Source organism: Lissotriton helveticus, chromosome 5_1, assembly GCF_964261635.1.
Source record: "Lissotriton helveticus chromosome 5_1, aLisHel1.1, whole genome shotgun sequence".
NCBI classification, from domain to species: Eukaryota; Metazoa; Chordata; class Amphibia; order Caudata; family Salamandridae; genus Lissotriton; species Lissotriton helveticus.
In genome coordinates, this window is record NC_136065.1 from 2,106,675,367 (window position 1) to 2,106,695,149 (window position 19,783).

General features: G+C 47.7%; 1 protein-coding gene across 4 annotated transcripts in view; it reads left to right on the forward strand.

Annotated features, from left to right (window-relative positions):
* LOC144756375 (histo-blood group ABO system transferase-like) overlaps positions 1-19,783 on the forward strand; it is a 649,857-nt gene that overhangs the window by 516,123 nt on the left and 113,951 nt on the right. For 2 of the 4 annotated variants that reach the window (XM_078646148.1, XM_078646146.1), the window contains one exon: positions 9,523-9,579. The exons of the other annotated variants lie outside the window; for them this stretch is intronic. In XM_078646148.1, the coding sequence (XP_078502274.1) occupies positions 9,523-9,579 (57 nt within the window). The remainder of the gene's footprint in view (positions 1-9,522; positions 9,580-19,783) is intronic. 4 annotated transcript variants of the gene reach the window in all.

The following is a 19,783-nucleotide window of genomic DNA, read 5'->3' on the forward strand; positions in this document are numbered from 1 at the left end:
CTTGGACTTGATACAAAAGAGTCAGGATCATTAATGGACACCTTTAAAACAGAATAGCATTAAAGACTTGGCTGCTTGCCAAACCAGGCCTCAGCTGACTCTAAAGACAAGTCCTACTGGTTTGTGTACACAACCTGTAAAGCCATTCCCAGAACTTCCTTTGTGTCCTGCTGTATGCTTAAGACCACTCAACAAAAGATAGGAAAGCACTATAGAAATGGTACAATGCAATACAACAATAGTAGATTCCAGCTGTACTCCAATGCATAACATTTATGAATACAAATTTGGATGTATTGGACAATTCTGTATGCATGAAGGTAACACAAATATGATTTTGCTCTTGTAACGTTTTTTCTCCTAAGAGGAAATATATTTAGCCCTTTAGTGAAACTCTGTCCCCTAAACCCAAAACAGAAAAGCCTACAGATCTCTTCCCTAACTAACAAATGTGGCAGCTGCAGTGTAAGCCCCAGGGCCGGCTCTAGGGCGGTGCGATCAGAGCCACTGCACCAGGCGCTGTGTTGTCAAATACAGCATGGATTTAAAAGCACCTGCTGCAGCAGCGTTCCTTGGCTCCAGCAATTTTCAGGCTGCAATAAAAATGTCAAGAATACTCTGGTGATTAATGGCCCTTCTAGAAAGAGATTCAGTTTTGTATAGCGGCAGTTTTGACTCATCTTAAAGAAGTGCAGAGGGTGAATATGCCTGCGAGATCCCTTTGTCACTTACAATTTCTAATGTATATCCTAATATAGAACAGTTAGTTATTAACTGTCATCAAATAGCTGAGTACAAACTACAAGGAATAAGTTAAAGTATTATGATTCCATCCCCAAGTCTTTCATTAACATAATGTTGCAAAAGGGGTTTATTTGGGTAGAAATCAGTCTTTTAAGTAAAGACAGCTCCCAACCATTGTGATACGTTCTGACTTTTTTGCTACTCCAGATCAAGACTCTTAAACTATACTGCCTACCTTATTGGATGACATGTGTCTCCTATACCCCATAGTCCTCTTTCTCATGCAACATTTTTTGTGCACTGATTTACACATGTGATTCATTGTCTCTGTGCAACGTGTGTGATGTAAAGTGCTCTGACACCCAACTTTCGTATGAGTAGCGCTATAAAACAAAAGAAAAGAATGTGAGAGAGAGAGTGGCTATGGATACTTGGGGGTCACTGTTAAAGGGTGGAGGTGGTGAGGGAATTCATGGAGAAGGAGTTCATGGTGGGGGCTCCAACAAACATTGTTGCACGGGGCGCCAGTGACTTAAGCCTAGAGCAAGGACTATTTTGTGCAATAGAAGTATTGATATTTTTTGGACAAAGGTGGGAGCCGTCGGAAAAGGCAGCCGTTTAGAAGGGCCATGTTTCAAGCCTTCCTAAGTTTTATGCGGTGCAAGCCACAGGTGGCACCACAGACATTCACTCCACCACATTTGTTTAGATTAACCGTACTTAGCTGAGGTGACTGTTTGAACGGCCCCTGAGGGCCGGCCAAGCCGTCATGGGCATTAAGGGAGGGGGGTATACCACACCTGCTCCCTCTGACATGTGGGAGCCCAGCCCCATCCAACCTGGGTGGAGTCTGAGTCCCGCTATGAAAAATAGAATTATGATAACTTCTTGTATTTATCATTTTATTTTTATTTTGCACTGCTCAACAAGCAGTTGGGTGAAGCTCCTCCGCCTTAGAGGAGGAGCCGCCACTGGCTACATCATTTACAAAGGTAATAAACAAAGTAAACAGCTGTGTACCGCTTTCACAGTCCCAATATTTTCAAATATATACACAGTGTTCTAAAGGTAGTGAAAATGGTGAACAGCCTTTACGACGCGGCTGTTACACCGCCGTGTCGTTACAACGCGGTCTTTTCAACGCAAGTCGTTACCACGACTTGCGCTGGAGGGCGCTGCAGGACAAGGAATTTTTTAATTTACTATCCAACACCTTCCCTACTGTACGTAGGCTGGTGTTGGAATAGTAAATTAAAAAATTCCTAAGTCCGCACCCCCTCCAACGCAAGTCGTGGTAACGACTTGTGTTGAAAAAAACGCATTGTAATGGCACGCGTTGTAAAAGTACGCGTCGTAATGCCGTACATCCAGTGAAAATTCTTCTTTTTGTTGCTGTATCATCACAGTATATCAAAAAGGTCAGCCAAAGCGTTTCGTCCACACACATGAGGACTTCTTCAGGGCATAAAAAATTGAGAAGTATCAGTCCTTGTTTAACCAAGAGGATATTGAATATCCCTTCTTATGTAGTAGGTCAAGGTATAAGATTGAACAGCAATAAGACCCGTCCAATAAATCAGAGATTTGACTGAAATAGCGTAAAAGTCCCACCAGTCATTGTCTAATAAATTCCATTCTATGAATGCAATATATCAAGGATCAGCATATTTAAACTCGATCCTTAATAATTTTCTATGTGCGCAAGCGAGGGAAGGAAGAGTCACTCCTCGTCCAATACTGCAATAGGTGTATGCCCCCTTGAGTGTGGAAGTCAAGTCGTTGCTGAAGGCAAAACTGGACATTTACAAAGTTATCATGAGCAGCTCACCCACTTACCTTGCAGACAAGCACACAATCTTTGGTGGATCCCGGCACACCTGCAGCCGGGACATCATCAGACTGCAGACTAAGAAGTGTAAAAAGACAAGACAATAGGTGTTTAATATCTGAGAACCCTGGATCGGAACAACATCCCGTTTCCATCAGGACTGCCCCAATGTTGCTCCAATTTAGGAAGGAGCTAAAGACTCCCCTCTTTACAGAGCACCAGATCACAATGCATCAACCGGCCAGCTACCTCTCCTCTTGGTTGTTGACTTTAAGCTTTCCATTGACTATCTACAGCGCCCCGCTGCCTTTTGACTTGGTTAGCACCATCGAAATAACATATACATACATAGGTACATGGCAGGATGCTGAAAATGCTGTTTTTATTCTGGGGGCGTGGCATGTCACGGTGACTTGCCTGGGTATATATTTTGCCTCGCTGGTATTCTTGGGACCTGATGCACTGGTTGCGATCTTGCAGTACCTAGGCTCATGGTGGGCTGCGTGCCGTGCCGCTGGTGGTGGCATGTGGCTGGGTTGCTTGTTCTTGCCTCCCCTGGTGGGATGTGTGGCGTGACGCTGGTGGTGGCATGTGGCGGGGTTGTTGGTTCTTGCCACCCAATCTCTTCCCTGGCTGGTATTCTTGGGATCTAATGCACTGGTCGCTATCTCAAGGTACAGTTATACCTAGACCCATGGAGGGATGTGTGGCTTGCCGCTGGTGGTGGCATGTGGCTGGGTTGCTGGTTCTTGCCGCCCATGGTGGGATGCGTAGCGCGTCGCTGGTGGTGGCTTGTGGCTGGGTTGCTGGTTCTTGCCTCCTCATCTCTTTTCTCGCTGGTATTCTTGGGACCTGATGCACTGGTCGCATTCAAAAGGTACAGTTGTACCTAGACTCATGGTGGGATGTTTGGCGTGCCGCCGGTGGTGGGATGCGGCAGGGTTGCTGGTTCTTGCCTCCCATGGTGGGATGTGTGGCATGTGGCAGGGTTGCTGGTTCTTGCCTCCCATGGTGGGATGTGTGGCGTGCAGCTGGTGGTGGCATGTGGCTGGGGTGCTGGGTCTTGCCTCCCATGGCGGGATGTGTGGCATGTGGCAGGGTTGCTGGTTCCTGCCTCTCATGGTGGGATGTGTGGCGCGTGGCAGGGTTGCTGGTTCGTGCCTCCCATGGTGGGATGTGTGGAGTGCAGCGGTGGTGGCATGTGGCTGGGGTGCTGGATTTTGCCTCCCATGGTGGAATGTGTTGAGTGCCACCGGTGGTGGCATGTGGCTGGGTTGCTGGTTCTTCTGCCCCACCTCTTCCCTCGCTGGTATTCTTGGGATCTGATGCACTGGTCACTATCTCAAGGTACAGTTGTACCTAGACTCATGGTGGGAGTGCGGCGTGCCGCCGATGGTGTCATATGGCTGGGAGTGTTGGACACTACAGAATTGCTTGAGTCTGGTGACATCACACTACTTGACGTGGCTGCCCTGTGAGCCACCTCTTGTTTGCCATCATGAATTTCCACAGTCTGGAGACTGGCCTGCTCTGCGGGTCTTGCCAGCCGGTTCTGTATGCTCACATAGGCATTGGTTGGTGTTTGCAACAGTGGGACTCATGTGGTTGCTGTGGTTCCAGTGCTGAGATCTGATTTCCAGCTGACACTTGGGTGCTGCTGTAGGGTTTTAAAAAATGAAAAGGGTGGCACACTGGCTATGTTGACATTTGCAAACAGTCGCCACTCCTGCCTCCATTCTGAAAGGCATCGCCTCCAAGAGAAAATACCTACCACTGTTTGAGATTGGGGAAGGGCTAGAAGCAGGTTTTTTTTTAGGTAAAGATTTTGTTTAAAGCCCATTGTGGTTAGCACTGCTTTATCAATCATTTAGACAGCTCTAAGCTCCTTTTTATGGTGAACCTGGGACAGAAAGCGAGGGCACTATTGGCATTGAGACTCTATAAGCGCCCTTCTCTCTCTCTTTCCCTCTTTCTCTCTCACTCTTTCCTACTCTCTCTTTCCTTCGCTCTCCCTCTCTCTTTCCTTCGCTCTCCCTCTCTCTCTCTCACTCTGTGCCCTCTCCCTCTCTCTTTCCTTCTCTCTTTGCCTCTCAATCTCTCTTTCCCTCTCTCGCTCACTTTCCCTCACTCTTTCCCTCACTCTCTTTCCCTCTCCCTCTTTCCTCTCCGTTTTTTCCCTGTCTCTCTCCTTCTCTCTTTCATCCCACCCCTTTCTTTTTCCCTCTCGCGCTCTCTTTTCCTTTCTGCTCGTCTTTCTCTTTCCCTCTCTGCTCTCTCCCGGTCTGGTTGGAGGCACGTGGTCGAGCTTCACCAGGCACAACCAGGCTGATGGATGTATTAATTTACTTGCTAGGGCGTGCTTAGATCATGCATAGGCCCTGCTTAAATTCTGTACAGATCTTGCATAGATCCTGCATAAATCCTGCAGACATCCTCCACTACACTGACTCTGGGTCAGATGTTCTGGCCCATCTATACCACAAAAAGACCACAAAACTTACGGCAACAGCCTGCCTGCTTACCTTAGGATGCACCATCTCATATTTCTATTAGTGGATATATTCAAGTGTTTGGCTCCTGTTGCTTCTGTTTGCACCTCATCTTGCTGGTGGCTGAACACCACTTCCAGGGGCTGGGCACCAGTTGCTTCTGTGCGCCTCATCTTGCTGGTGGCTGAACACCACTTCAAGGCGTTGGGCTCCTGTTGCGTCTTGGCACCTCATTTTATAGGTTGCTGAACACCACTTCCAGACGTTGGGCACCTGTTGCTTCTGTACACCTCGTCTTGCTGGTGGCTGAACAGCACTTCCAGGCGATGGGCTCCTGTTGCTTCTGTGCACCTCATCTTGCGGGTGGCTGAACACCACTTCAAGGCGTTGGGCTCCTGTTGCTTCTGTGTGCACCTCATTTTATAGGTTGCTGAACACCACTTCCAGGCGTTGGGCACCTGTTGCTCTGTGCACCTCATCTTGCTGGTGGCTGAACACCACTTCCAGGCGTTGGGCACCTGTTGCTTCTGTGCACCTCATCTTGCTGGTGGCTGAACACCACTTCAAGGCGTTGGGCACCTGTTGCTTCTGTGCACCTCATCTTGCTGGTGGCTGAACAGCACTTCCAGGGGTTGGGCTCCTGTTGCTTCAGTGCACCTCATTTTCTAGGTTGCTGAACACCACTTCCAGGCGATGGGCTCCTGTTGCTTCTGTGCACCTCATTTTATAGGTTGCTGAACACCACTTCAAGGCTTTGGGCTCCCGTGCACACCTCATCTTGCTGGTGACTGAACACCACTTCAAGGCGTTGGGCTTCTGTTGCTTTGTGTGCACCTCATTTTATAGGTTGCTGAACACCACTTCCAGGCGTTGGGCACCTGTTGCTTCTGTGCACCTCATCTTGCTGGTGGCTGAACAGCACTTCCACGGGATGGGCTCCTGTTGCTTCTGTGCACCTCATTTGATAGGTTGCTGAACACCATTTCAAGGCTTTGGGCTCCTGTGCACGCCTCATCTTGCTGGTGGCTGAACACCACTTCAAGGCGTTGGGCTCCTGTTGCTTCGGTGTGCACCTCATTTTATAGGTTGCTGAACACCACTTCAAGGCTTTGGGCTCCTGTTGCTTCTGTGTGCACCTCATTTTATAGGTTGCTGAACACCACTTCCAGGCGTTGGGCACCTGTTGCTTCTGTGCATCGAATCTTGCTGGTGGCTGAACAGCACTTCCAGGGGTTGGGCTCCTGTTGCTTCTGTGTGCACCTCATCTTGCTGGTGGCTGAACAGCACTTCCAGGGGTTGGGCTCCTGTTGCTTCTGGGTGTGAGTGTTAGATTGGTTCAGATGCTCCGTCCATCACCACCCCCTTCTGTACCACTTTGTTCGCCATAAGTTGGCAGGGTATGCTCAGACGTGAGTCCCTTGCTCACTTTGCCACTGGATTTAAGCAAGCTGGGCTGAAGATGGCTGAAATGCCAGAAACCGGTCCTCGGAAGCTTGTTTCCGGTCCAGGGAAGGCATTGCTTGGCAGTTCAGGCTGGACTGTTCCCATGAGGCACAGGGTCAGACTGATTTGCATATGGCCATGTCTGAACTGGGGTGGCAGAGTGGGCTAAAGAACAGTGATGGATTAAACCCAGATCTGTTGACTGGGTGTGAGTGTTTGATTGGTTCAGATGCTCCATCCATCACCACCCCCTTTTGTACCACCTGTTGCTTCTGTATGCACTTCATCTTGCTGGTGGCTGAACAGCACTTCCAGGGGTTGGGCTCCTGTTGCTTCAGTGTGCTCCTCAGCTTGCTGGTAGCTGAACAGCACTTCCAGGGGTTGGGCTCCTGTTGCCTCTGTGTGTCCCTCATCTTGCTGGTGGCTGAACAGCACTTCTAGGTGTTGGGCTCCTGTTGCTTCTGTGTGCACCTCATCTTGCTGGTAGCTGAACAGCACTTCCAGGGGTTGGGCTCCTGTTGCTTCAGTGTGCACCTCGTCTTGCTGGTGGCTGAACACCACTTCCAGGTGTTGGGCTCCTGTTGCTTCTGTGTGCACCTCATTTTATAGGTTGCTGAACACCACTTCCAGGCGTTGGGCACCTGTTGCTCTGTCCATCACCACCCCCCTTTGTACCACTTTGTTCACCATAAGTTGGCAGGATATGCTCAGACGTGAGTCCCTTGCTCACTTTGCCACTGGATTCAAGCAAGCCGGGCTGAAGACAGCTGAAATGCCAGAAACCGGTCCTCGGAAGCTTGTTTCCGGTCCAGGGAAGGCATGGCTTGGCAGTTCAGGCTGGACTGTTCCCATGAGGCACAGGGTCAGACTGATTTGCATATGGCCATGTCTGAACTGGGGTGGCAGAGTGGGCTGAAGAACGGTGATGGAATAAACCCAGATCTGTTGACTGGGTGTGAGTGTTTGATTGGTTCAGATGCTCCGTCCATCACCACCCCTTTTGTACCACTTTGTACGTCATAAGTTGGCAAGGTATGCTCAGACGTGAGTCCCTTGCTCACTTTGCCACTGGATTCAAGCAAGCCGGGCTGAAGATAGCTGAAATGCCAGAAACCGGTCCTCGGAAGCTTGTTTCCGGTCCAGGGAAGGCATGGCTTGGCAGTTCGGGCTGGACTGTTCCCATGAGGCACAGGGTCAGACTGATTTGCATATGGCCATGTCTGAACTGGGGTGGCAGAGTGGGCTAAAGAACGGTGATGGATTAAACCCAGATCTGTTGACTGGGTGTGTTTGATTGGTTCAGATGCTCCGTCCATCACCATCCCCTTTTGTACCACCTGTTGCTTCTGTGTGCACTTCATCTTGCTGGTGGCTGAACAGCACTTCCAGGGGTTGGGCTCCTGTTGCTTCTGTGTGCACCTCATCTTGCTGGTAGCTGAACAGCACTTGCAGGGGTTGGGCTCCTGTTGCTTCTGTGTGTCCCTCATCTTGCTGGTGGCTGAACAGCACTTCCAGGTGTTGGGCTCCTGTTGCTTCTGTGTGCACCTCATCTTGCTGGTAGCTGAACAGCACTTCCAGGGGTTGGGCTCCTGTTGCTTCTGTGTGCACCTCGTCTTGCTGGTGGCTGAACGCCACTTCCAGGGGTTGGGCTTCTGTCGCTCCTCAGTGGAGCCCATCAGGATGTTGGCTGGTGGCTCAACAGTGCATTCACAGCTTGTGGTTCTATCCTCCTGGGTGAACCCTATATTTTCTTTATGGAGAGTGTCTCTCGTGGGTAGGCTACTATCATTTCCAAGGGGATTTCACTAACCCACACTGACTCTGCCATCATAAGCGGTGTACAGCTGGATCAGAGCCAAGATACCTTGTTTGAGGTCAGTGCTGCTCTGCACTTTCATTCATTCATGTGATCTCATTCCATTTCCAGACACAAAAAGGTCCTTGAACTTGCTAAGAAAGAGAGTGAGGATCATTAATGGACACCTTGAATTCAGAATAGCAAGAAAGACTTGGCTGCTTGTGAAACCAGCCTCTGCTACCTCTGACTACAAGTCATACTGGTTTGAATACACAATCTGTAAAGCTATTCATAGAACTTCCTTTGTGTCCCGCTGTATGCTTAGGATGACAGATGTTTCCCGCGACATGCTTCGAGCTCACTGTCTGGACCTGAGACATGACACAAATACACTGGATCCAAAGCTGACACCTCAACACACTTGGCGACAACGTGCAACTAACTCAGTAGCTATTACCTCGGCCAAACAGAAAGCACTTTGGGGTATCAACAAAGTTAGAAAATCTCTATTGAAATTCTACAACACAACAGATTTCCAGGTGCACTCCAGTGCATAAAATGTAGGAATACAAAATTTCTATATATTGGAAAATCCTGTATGCAGAAATACGACCAAAGTGTGTTTTTGCACCTGTAACGTTTTTTTCTGCAAGGGAAAAATATTGTTGTTAGAGGTGAGACACCTTCCACTCATTGGTGGCGTTGTCCCCGCCCCACTGGAAATGCACTTGGCTTTGACATGAACAACTTTACTAATATTTTAAAAACTTTGAATTTTGTGTATATTTTGCGAATTAGTTTAATGGCCACCTACTTTTGCAGGGTGAGCCAGACGCAAAACCCTACTGCACTCTCCCTAATATATCTGGCAGTTCCACATTACTGACAGAATTGTTAGATTTATAAGTGCACCTTCTAAACGCTACATTGAGCCATGAGGCTGTGGAATTTACTTTTAGAAATTACTGTTTTTGTGCACCTACTTTCAACTGACAAGAGGGGGACCAAGGTGGAAGCAGGTTAAAGGGATCAGTCCAGCCTACAGTTTATTGTGGAGTTTTAAGATGCCAGAGCCACTGTGCCACCAAGGACATTTATGCAACCACCTCTGTTTAAATTAACTGTACATGAGTGTAATCACTGATGAGGGTGGAGGAGAAATGGGAAGTAGTTTCGACTGCTCCCACCCAGAAGTAACCTTTGTGTTTCTATGCCTACAGTGCCACAGAGGAGTGCAGCACGGACTCGGATCGTTGGAGGGAGATCCAACTTCCCTCGTGAGTACTTGGCAACTATTCATCACTTTTGATGTGAAAAGTCTGGCACTTTAAAAGTGTTTTGATACCCTAAGTAGGGTAGCTGACTGCAAAAAAATTTACCCCATTTTCAGGCCATGCATGCAAGACCTGTTGTATACACTTTATGGGCTTACATCCCGCCCAGTGCTTTTAATTTGTTACTTGGATTGTGCTTCCAAAAGCTTGCTAGCAAGTGGTGAACCCTTCCTCTTCTATCTTTTTAGGTCTCGCGTGGCGTCGGGTGCGCACATGCGCACTCGAGCTCACGAGATTTAATGTCTTTGAGTAGCGAGGTTAACCGCGCCCCTCTTCTCCATTGGCTGGCCTCCTAAACGGTGGCCAGCCATTGGAGAAGAGCTCCCAGTGACGTTCTTCTTTGGATCTAAACCCCGTCCTTTTCGGATTGGGGGGCGTGTTTTTGACATTCTTTCTAGGCTGTAAACAACAGTAAAAAAACAGGCCCCCCAGTCTGAAAAGGATGGGGCTTAGATAGAAAGAAGAACCATTTGTCTCTAAGCCCCGTCCTTTTCAGACTGGGGGGGCGTGTTTTTGACTGTTGTTTACAGCCTAGAAAGAATGTCAAAAACACGCCCCCCCAGTCTGAAAAGGACGGGGCTTAGAGACAAATGGCGAGTGCTTGTTCATACAGCAGAGACCCAAAGGAAACATTCACTTTTTCAGCCATGTCCAAAGTATGGCCTGAATAGTTATTCAAAGAGTGTGTTTTTAATAAACAAGGGCGTACATTAAAATAAAATAAAAACACATCTAAAACATTGGGAAGGATAAGGAAAATTATTCTAAAAAGTAGTTGCTAATTAAGTCAAGTTATTTATCCATCAAAGTTTATTTCACTTTATTTGACTGAACCATGTAAGCATTTGTGCTTTACCTTGTACACTGCAGTTGTGCAAACCATGGTAGGGATCGTGGTCTTGCTTGTCTATTATACTCTGTGTTGGGGTTCTGTGTCTATTACAGCACTAAAGCGCCTCCAAGCCTCCGTCCTGAGATGCGCTGCACGTCCCGTGGCAGATTCTGTAGGACACGTGTATGTTTCATTGGCTCTCCAAGGACGCATCCTTGATGCCACTGTCACCGGGTGCAGACGATCAATCATAGGCATCCTCGCGACCCACAATCACCCGTGCACAGTCCTTGTGCTTTTCATCTCTCATGTTTTTGGCGCTAATCCACCCGGAGTCCAACCAGCGGGATGGGCCAATGCTTGCTTTGGGGCTCAACCACGTGACGCAGTGTACGACCAAACTCAATGGTGCGCGGTACACGTCGCTGGTAACATACAATGATATAACGTGGTTGTTTGACTAGAAATGCCAAAATTATTATTATTATTTTTTTAAACACAAACACAGCGTTACTCCTATAGCTCCATTTTTATTTGGATTAACATTTCTGCAATCGAATGTTGAAGAGCCGACATAGTAGAATGAGAGATATAATTATAACAAGGGAATGGGGTGCAAGGGGTGTGCAGGTTACAGAGGTTGTGCCATTAACAACGCGTGTGACAGGGACAGACGTGTTCATCCGATGTCCTTCCTGCCCGAGTGAAGGGCACGCGGAAGGCACGAGACAGCGATGACGTGGCCTGTAAAATGTCTTAACCATGAAATATTAGTGCTCTGCCCTTCAGGGGCTCTCGCTGATGCATATCGAGGCCTTGCGGGCACACTGAAGCCTGCAAATGATCATTCGCGGAACTCTGAGGGGAGTGGGGTGGGGATTGGGGTGCAGTGGGATCCGTGAATCCGCGAGGCTCGAGTGATGGAGCAGGCAGGAGCTCAGCTGAAGGGCGGCCCTGTCTGCTGCCCCAGAGTAACGAGTAATGCAACAAATGCCTGAGGCTGACAGTGACGACTGAGATAACACAGGGCATTGCCTGTGCGAGGTCTGTCTGTCACTGTGTGCACAAGAGGGGGTGACACGCACAGAGAGGGTTGTGATGGCTCACCATCCTTACATTCCCTCTCGGGGAGAGGCTGTGGCCATACTGCCAGAGCTGTCGACTTTGGAGCTGGGGGGCCGGGTATGAGTCTCGGCGTCAGCTCAACATCCTGTGATTCCGGGAAATAACTTAATCTCCCCTAGCCTAACAAAATAAATGTGACCTTGTGTAATGTAACTGGTGCTCATATAATGTGCTCCAATACTTATGGGTCGAGTCCGCGCTATATAAATCTGCACACAAAAAAATACACAGAGACACAATTAATAATCCAAACCGAAACATAACTAAAGCATCTGCATTAATAACAACAGTTTCAAATTCCCCCGTAGAATGGGAATTGTGCACAACACGAGTGACCAACTCCAATAATATTGCACAATAGATGACTAAATACAACACTACAGACTAACTCTGGGCTCCACAACCCGTCCACAAAGTGCTTTGACTCCTTGTCGGGGTAGGAAGTGCCTCATACATCTACAGTTCAATTCAATGTTGCACTAGAAACCCTACTCTGCATGCTTCATAGTAAGTGCCTACAATTCTGAAATGGCCTTTGTCAGCATTGTGCTCTGAGTCACTGCTGATACCTGTCTGACTGGCCACTACCACCTCCCCTTTTGTACTAACTTCAGCCGTAGGGGACAGTTACAGTGGTGGCTCCGTGGTGCCTCATTTCGTTACCAAGGCCTGCTTACTGAGAGTCACGAGCCGCTACGGCTGGGAGGAAGCCTCACCCAAAATGCCACAGACGTCTCCTATCAATTTTCACAAGATATGTCTGGTGGAATGGTCCTTTCAGGTGACGACACTTCGGCTGGACAACCAAGTTACTCTACATGAAGACTTGACCTTCCAAGGGACTCAAGGTCAAGCCGTCAAGGCTTACTCTAGGTAGAAGGTTTGAAACTTACTTATTGAGCGACACAAGTGGTCACATCCAATAAATTCAATGAGAAGTTGGAGTAGGAGGCTGTAGAAATAATGTTTTTTAACGTACGCAATGGAACATGGCGACAGTTCAATGAAGGAGCTCTTCAAAAAAGGAGAAGAAAGCACTAGGGAAAAGATATGAATCCCCTGGGCACTGTCAACCTGTGTTTTAGGGTTCATCTCTACCCATCCATCTTCAGGAACCCATGAGCCACTAATCTGGGAACGGTGCCAGACAAAGCCCTACAATGTACCAGGTTAGATATGATGCCCAAGCCTTGGTTTCTCAGAGATCACAGACACAAGGGTACAAGGAGGGATAACTCAGTGGGTTAGAGCCCAGACCGATGAGAGTCCAAAATATCTCAAAGATTTGAAGGCTCGAAACCCACCACCTAAAATGCACAGGGAACCTCATATATGGGTTCGATGTGTGAGGGTACTTCTCTCAGAAGCTCTGATGACTGTTTTAATGAGGCCTTAAAGTCTCCAGTGGTCAGTGCGCAGTGGAATGAGTTACTCTCCGAAACATCCCTGGGGTGTACTAAGTTTCATGACCTATGTGTGTGGCTCTGTGTGTGTGTGGCTCTGTGTGTGTGGCTCTGTGTGTGTGGCTCTGTGTGTGTGTGTGTGTGTGTGTGCGTGTGTGTGTGTGTGTGGCTCTCTGTGTGTGTTTGTGTGCAAATGCAATAGGTCTCGCATTTGCGAGAGATTAAGCTATTGGCATTGTAAATGACAATGCCATTTATTTATCTGTTTTCAAAACCAACACATAAATAAAAAGTTTGTCATTTACAATGCCAATAGCTCTAACATTTGTAAATGCTTGTTTGTCTTTTGTTTCCTCGCACGTGGTAGAGACCAAGTACTGTATCTTTGCGCTTTGGTTGTTTATCTGTTCGTTTGGGGGACTATTTTTTTCTTGGTTTCCTGCTTGTGTTACTGTTTGCCTGTGTTCAGGTTCAGCACCCATAGCTGCTTGTATTTTAATGCAGCATTTGTCCCTCCTCTCTCGCTACTATCAGAGTGGGTGTTTCAGTGCTGCCCCCCACATAGGGGTTATAAGGGCTACATAAATGCTACAATGCAAATGTCCAATGGCTAGAGTTGCAAGAGCAGCATGCAATTAGGAGACAGAATGAGGAAACAGACGTACCGTGGAATAAAGTCACTGACTTTCACAATTCCTCTCGGTCTCTGGCTGCTTTTGTCCAAGAGTTGTGTTATTTTATTATCTGTTGGAGTCTGACCAGTTAGAATGAAAAGAAACACCGGGGAAGCTCTGCAGTACGAATCTACAACACTGTAATCCCTATCTCATCCTCAATATAGTCTATTTTGATGTAATGTTGTCCGTCTTTAATATCTATTATCTCTTTGGTCGTGGCAGTCCTCTTAAGTGCCGGATAGGACAGAGTAATAAAAAGAGGATATAAACAACACACTTCTAACTACCAGGAACAGTGGCAGGGTAAGCATTAGCACTGTGGGTGATTATCGGTATATGTGGTTCGCAACTACACTTTTTTCAACGATTTCTGGCCAGGACTCCTGCCTCCCAACTTCCACATACCAGTCCTGTTTTGTTTCAGCTCATCTACTCCTTCTAGTCTCTTCCCTCTTCTATCCCTCCTTTATCCTTTTCAATCCAACTAACATGTCCACTGCTCAAATGAACTCATACTTCCCTATACAATTCACAACTAATCCTTTTTGGGTTCCAGAGTAGGGTGCTACTCGCCGAAAGCACTTCTACGCCTCATCAGGGGTAGCAAGCACTATATAAATGCAATTATAATTAAGCTCTTGCTTTTTATTAATTATGAATGCCTAGCAAAATCTGCCTGAGGCTATGATGATCCTAAGGGAAGGCAAGGTGTAAGGTATTAAAAAAAGCGATAGATATTAATGGGGACTTGTGTTTATAGGGTCCGTCTCCTGCCCAGCACAATTGCTCTTGCAAAATCATCATCTCGCAACAAACGCCCTCATAATACACTGGGTACCAGTCAGTCTTGGTGCCTTTTCTCCCCAGTTCTACACTCCTTAGTGCTGCATTCAGACGTGTGTGTCCTCTGTGACAGTCCACAGCATGTATGTTTAAACTGCATAACTAAACACTTCTAAGGTCCCAAAGGAAAGATCTATTGTCTATGCCAGTGCTTTTTGACAGTGGTGCCTAAATACAGTCCTGAAGCGCTATCTCAGAGGGGCACAGTAGGCAACGGCCTGTGTGGCCTTTGAAAAGAAACTGCCTGAGACCGGCGACTCCCCTTCCACCTACTAGGCAGGCTTTTTTGTTTTTACTACAGGATAGTAAACAGGATAGTAACAGACACTGCCCCCCTCCCCGCAGGACCCGCGGTGTGGGGGTGGGAGGGAGGTACGCGCATTGCAGAAAGCCCACTCAGCCTCGCCTTGTGTTTGCTTTACTGTTCTACACCATCTTTTTAATCGACTGAGGGCTTCACGCATTTGGAGAGCTGCTTGAAGCTTGAAAAATAACACAAAAAAATGAACAAACTTTTTTGAAAAAGACCTCTTCAGTTATTGAATGGAACCCCATGTCTAACAAGCATTTGCAATGCAATAGGTCTCATATTTGAAAGAGTTTAAGCCATTGGCATTAATCGGTTTTGAAAACCAACAAGCATTTGCCCTCCAATTTCCTCTGCCTGTTTATCCTGCACACCCTGCTGGAAGCAAACTTCTTTCTGGTCTGGGAGGAGCATTGGAGGTCATCCTCAGAGATTCCGAGTCTCCTAACAGCATGGAAAGCCTGTCTGGAGTCTGGCACATGGGGTGAAGTCACACTCACTGAGGTGAGGTATACCACCTCACTAGACTGCATAGCACCCAGCTATCTTGCTGCAGATACCAGGCCCCTTTGGAGCTGACAGAGAAGCACCCCACCTGTGGCATGCAGTCTGCACCCTGTGACTTCCCACTACTGCTCCTGTGCCCTCTCCTGCTGTAGAAGCGAGATTCTTATCAATCTCACTGGTGCAGGGACACCCTCTTGTCTACAGGTTCAATAAATGAGGATTGACACTGGAGTGGAACAAAACACAAGTTTATTATAGCTGATGAGATGGCTACGTCATACAAACACTGTAAGTGCCTGAGAGGGAACAAACTAGAACAGTCTGAGACCTGCCTTTTATACATTTGGGGTACCATAGGATTTCACCAAAAACCCCTTTCTCATGGTTACATCACACTTTTCATAACCCTCTTTAGCATTTTTACATAACCCTTACACAACCCCTTCCTTACGCAACCCTTTACACAATGTTTACATACTGAACTGTTGAATCCTGATAAACCCCTACCCACGTCATCTTTGTAGATAGGCAAGGGCGGTTACAGGCGTTGGTGGGCTAACAGATTAGACATCTGTGCACGTAGGCCCTTCGGCAGGACAGGGCTGCTGACTCTGACACGCAAGCCTTATCAATACAACCAGCTTTCAGTGAACACGTAACTTCACCAGAGTCCCAGCAGAAAGACAAAATGGGACTGGTATACAAAATGTCATGAGAGCAGAGATACAATTTATTACGGCCTAACACTGTCTCACCATCCACTTACCTTGTAACACCCCCCATGCATCCCCACACTTCTCTTTAAGCCCCGTGTCTCCCTAGTCCTCCTTCACCACTTGCTCATATTCCTCCATCCCAACGTGCCCATGTGCCACCCTGCCTGCGCCTCTACCCCTGTGCTGGCATGCTTATTCTCCTGTGAAAACCATGCTACGCTGTTCCTCCAGTATGACAAGTAACTCCAATCGCCATTCCTTGACAAGTAACTCCAATCGCCATTCCTCCTCTGCCACCTGCGCCTTCCATGCTCCCTCCACTGCATTTGAGCTTCTATGCCTCCCATGCTCACTGGTTTCCCATGGCCCCAAGTGGCTTCCTTTAATAGTGTGAATTCAAACATGCATTTCTTTTTTGGGGAGGACTGTGATAATCAGAACATGCAGCAAAGATTACAGAAAGATGAGGTAAATCTATGAATTAAGGATTACTGAAGAACTGAGCAAATATGAAACATGCACCAAGGATTGCTAAGTGATGGGGCAAATTGGAAAGTGCATTAAGGATTACTAACTGATGGTGCAAGCAATTCGAATTTATGGGTAATAATTATCCTCAATATTTATGAGTAATGATGCAAATCCAAGCACACCTTAAAGATTTCTGACTATTTCTTGAAATACCAGCACACACCGATTATGGCTGAGTGATAGTGGCTGAGATCTTGGCATATATCAATGGTGCGTTCCTGTTATGTAGTTGTTGGTCACAGAAAAGGTAGGATCTTTCGAGATGGGAAAGATGAATTAGGAAACCAAGGAAATGCAAAATTCCATATCAAAGAGTATGGAAAATCTATCTGCTTTTAGACAGAGTTCTTTGAGTGGAGAAGTGCCCGGCTATTTGTGTGTCATCCACCAATGTGTTCCCAGGGAATTAAACAAAAAAATGACAAAAATAGAAAGTGCAAGTTCACATGAGTGTGACAATCTGCCTTTAGTAATGCCAACTTGCTTGATTTTGGCATTACAAATCCTTATCCTTTCCAGTGCTACTAGGAATGTGTAGCTTTCACAGTTTTTCAATACCATCCCTGAAATTCTTTGATAATTCCAAATGAGTGGGAAACCTACTCCAAATATAGCAGCAATCCAATGTGAAAACATTCCAGACTTTCTTTGGAACCCCTCTGTGAAGCAGGACCCTGCTTCTTTAAAGACATACCTACTTCTGTCTCCTCATTCTGGGGTTCTCTGGGGCAGATTTACAAGCCCCATGCGCCACATTTACGCCGCTGTTGCGTCACTTCTGTGATGCAGCAGCGGCATAAACCATGCACCACTGTGCGCCTTATTTACAACGTGATGCATGTAAAGCCCTGCGCCACATGAAACCTGTGTTAGTTTTCATGTGGGCGTTCCGGCCCAGGGTGGGCGTTCCGTTGCAGGAACGCCTCGTACAAGTGACTCAGTGAAATCTACAAGATTTCACTGAGTCACTTTTACACCCATGCTGCATCAAAACCCTGCGCCTGCTTGAAGCAGGCGTAAGGAGTGATGCAGCATGTTAGGCATAGGGCGCCCCTGAGCATTGCTGGACTCACGTCGCGCTTGCGACACGACTTCAGCAATGCGCCTCCCTTACGCCACAGGATGCGACACGCATTGCCCTATTCTTGTGCCACGGTGCGTCCCATTGTAAATGCGACGTATTTGTGGTGGCCCAGAGAGGAAATTGCGTGTCGCATCTGTTCTGGCACATCCCTGCTGATTTGCATAGATGCGCCAGAACTCGAAATCTGCCCCTCAGTGTCTACATATCTCAGCAAGAAGGGCTCCTCCGTTATTGGGATAGCAGGAGGCCTAACAGCTGAATCAGCACTTGGGGGCGGGTTTAGGCTGCTTTCCAGTCCTTAGAGAAGGATGGAGGTTCGTGCCTTTCCAATTTGTATGTAGTTATGTGGAATGATTGCCAAGAATTCTATGGAGATTTTCAAATGCGTCCTATTTATTTATTTTTTCATGCATAGAACAAAAAGTAAAGACATGAGAAATAAATAAATAAATACGACGCATTTCAAAATCTCCATAGAATTCTGCGAATTCATTCCACATAACTACATACAAATTGGAAAGGCACGAACCTCCATCCTTCTCTAAACGTCCCCTATAATGGTTCTTGGGTGTAGCCATTTGTGAGGAACGTGCAACCACCAAGACTGGGGCCTGCCAGCTATAGCACTAAGAGCCAGATTTCCCCACCCCTTACAGTTACCTGCTCTCCAGTCCTTGCATATGGCTTAGCTGAATATGATAAGTCGTGCAATGTGTGGGTTTGTCTTCTTCAAGGCTGCAGAGCAGCTGTATGCATCTACTGAAATCTCTCTGTGCCAAAGACCATTGATGACTAAGGCTCTAATTTAGGGCCCGATTAGGATCGCGGACGGACTTGAGTCCGTCCGCGACCCCTGAGGAGGAGGGAACGTCCGCATGGGCTTTGGCGTTCCCTCCGAGCAGATTAGGATGTGACCGACAGGGTGGCGGTCACATCCTCTATCTTTAACATTGCGGCGGGTGCAGCTTCAAGCTGCACCCGCCGCAAGGTTAAAAATGCATGCATCGCATTTGCATGCACAAAGCGGCAGGCACCGCGCAGTGCCTGCTGCTTTGTGCAGGCAAATGCAGGGGGGTACCATAGGTACCCCCCATGTGCACCCCCCACCCTCCATTCACCCAGGGGGCCCGCAACGGGCCCCCGAAGTGAAAGTTTGTATGCTATTCCACGGCGGGAAAGCCGCAGCGGAATAGCATGTCTTTCCCACCATCCTAATATGCCTGGCGGTGTCTGGTAGACACCGCCAGCCATGTTAAAGCTTTTCCGCCGCCCGCGGCGGAAAAGCTGCGGACGGTCTTCCTGACCCCCCAGCCATCCTAATCTGACGGGGGGGGTCTTTGAAGGCTCCGCAGCGGTTTTTCCGCATCCTCCGGGCCGGCGGACACTTCCGCCGGCCCGGAGGATGCGGAAAAACCGCAATCCTAATCGGCCCCTTTGTTTGGTGTATGTGGACCATCTGTACAAAAGTGCACACGTTTCAGCCAAATTCTGCATCAGGGCCTAAGTAAACTCTTCTTTAATCATCCTCAAACACGTGTTTTGTACTGTCTCCCAAAACCCACGTTTTCAGTGAAAAAGGTATTCAAATTAAAGTCTTGTATATGGCAGCTTACCCTGCAGAAACAGTAACATGCAATCACACCAGTTGTGTATCAGTGCATGCCAACCGCTTCAAATGCCTAGCTGACCTTTAAATACAAACAAAATGCAAGAGGCTGGCCCATGGTGAGGCCGGTGAAAGCCACCCTAGTGCCTCAAGTGGCAGATGTAGTAAATTGCATTTTTTTAACTCACATTTTTATCGTATTGTTGTTGAACAGTTCAATCGCAGCCAGGGTTGAATATCTCTTTGCATATGCACATTTCATGCTTTTGGTTCTGCTCGGAAGGGAGCGGTCTCCGTCGGGGGCCCTTGACTTGCTGCTTTAGTTCCTGTGGCCGGATATCCAACAGCGCTGAAGTTCAGACCACCAGCTCAGACAACCACCACCTTCCCCAGCAGGAAAGGGCTTGTGTCTAAAGTCAACGGAAGGGCTGCACACTGATTGGCAAGCCTGCACTTCTGCTGACAATTAATATGTGCAGGTTTGGGTATGAGCTGTGTGTCACCATGTGTCCACAA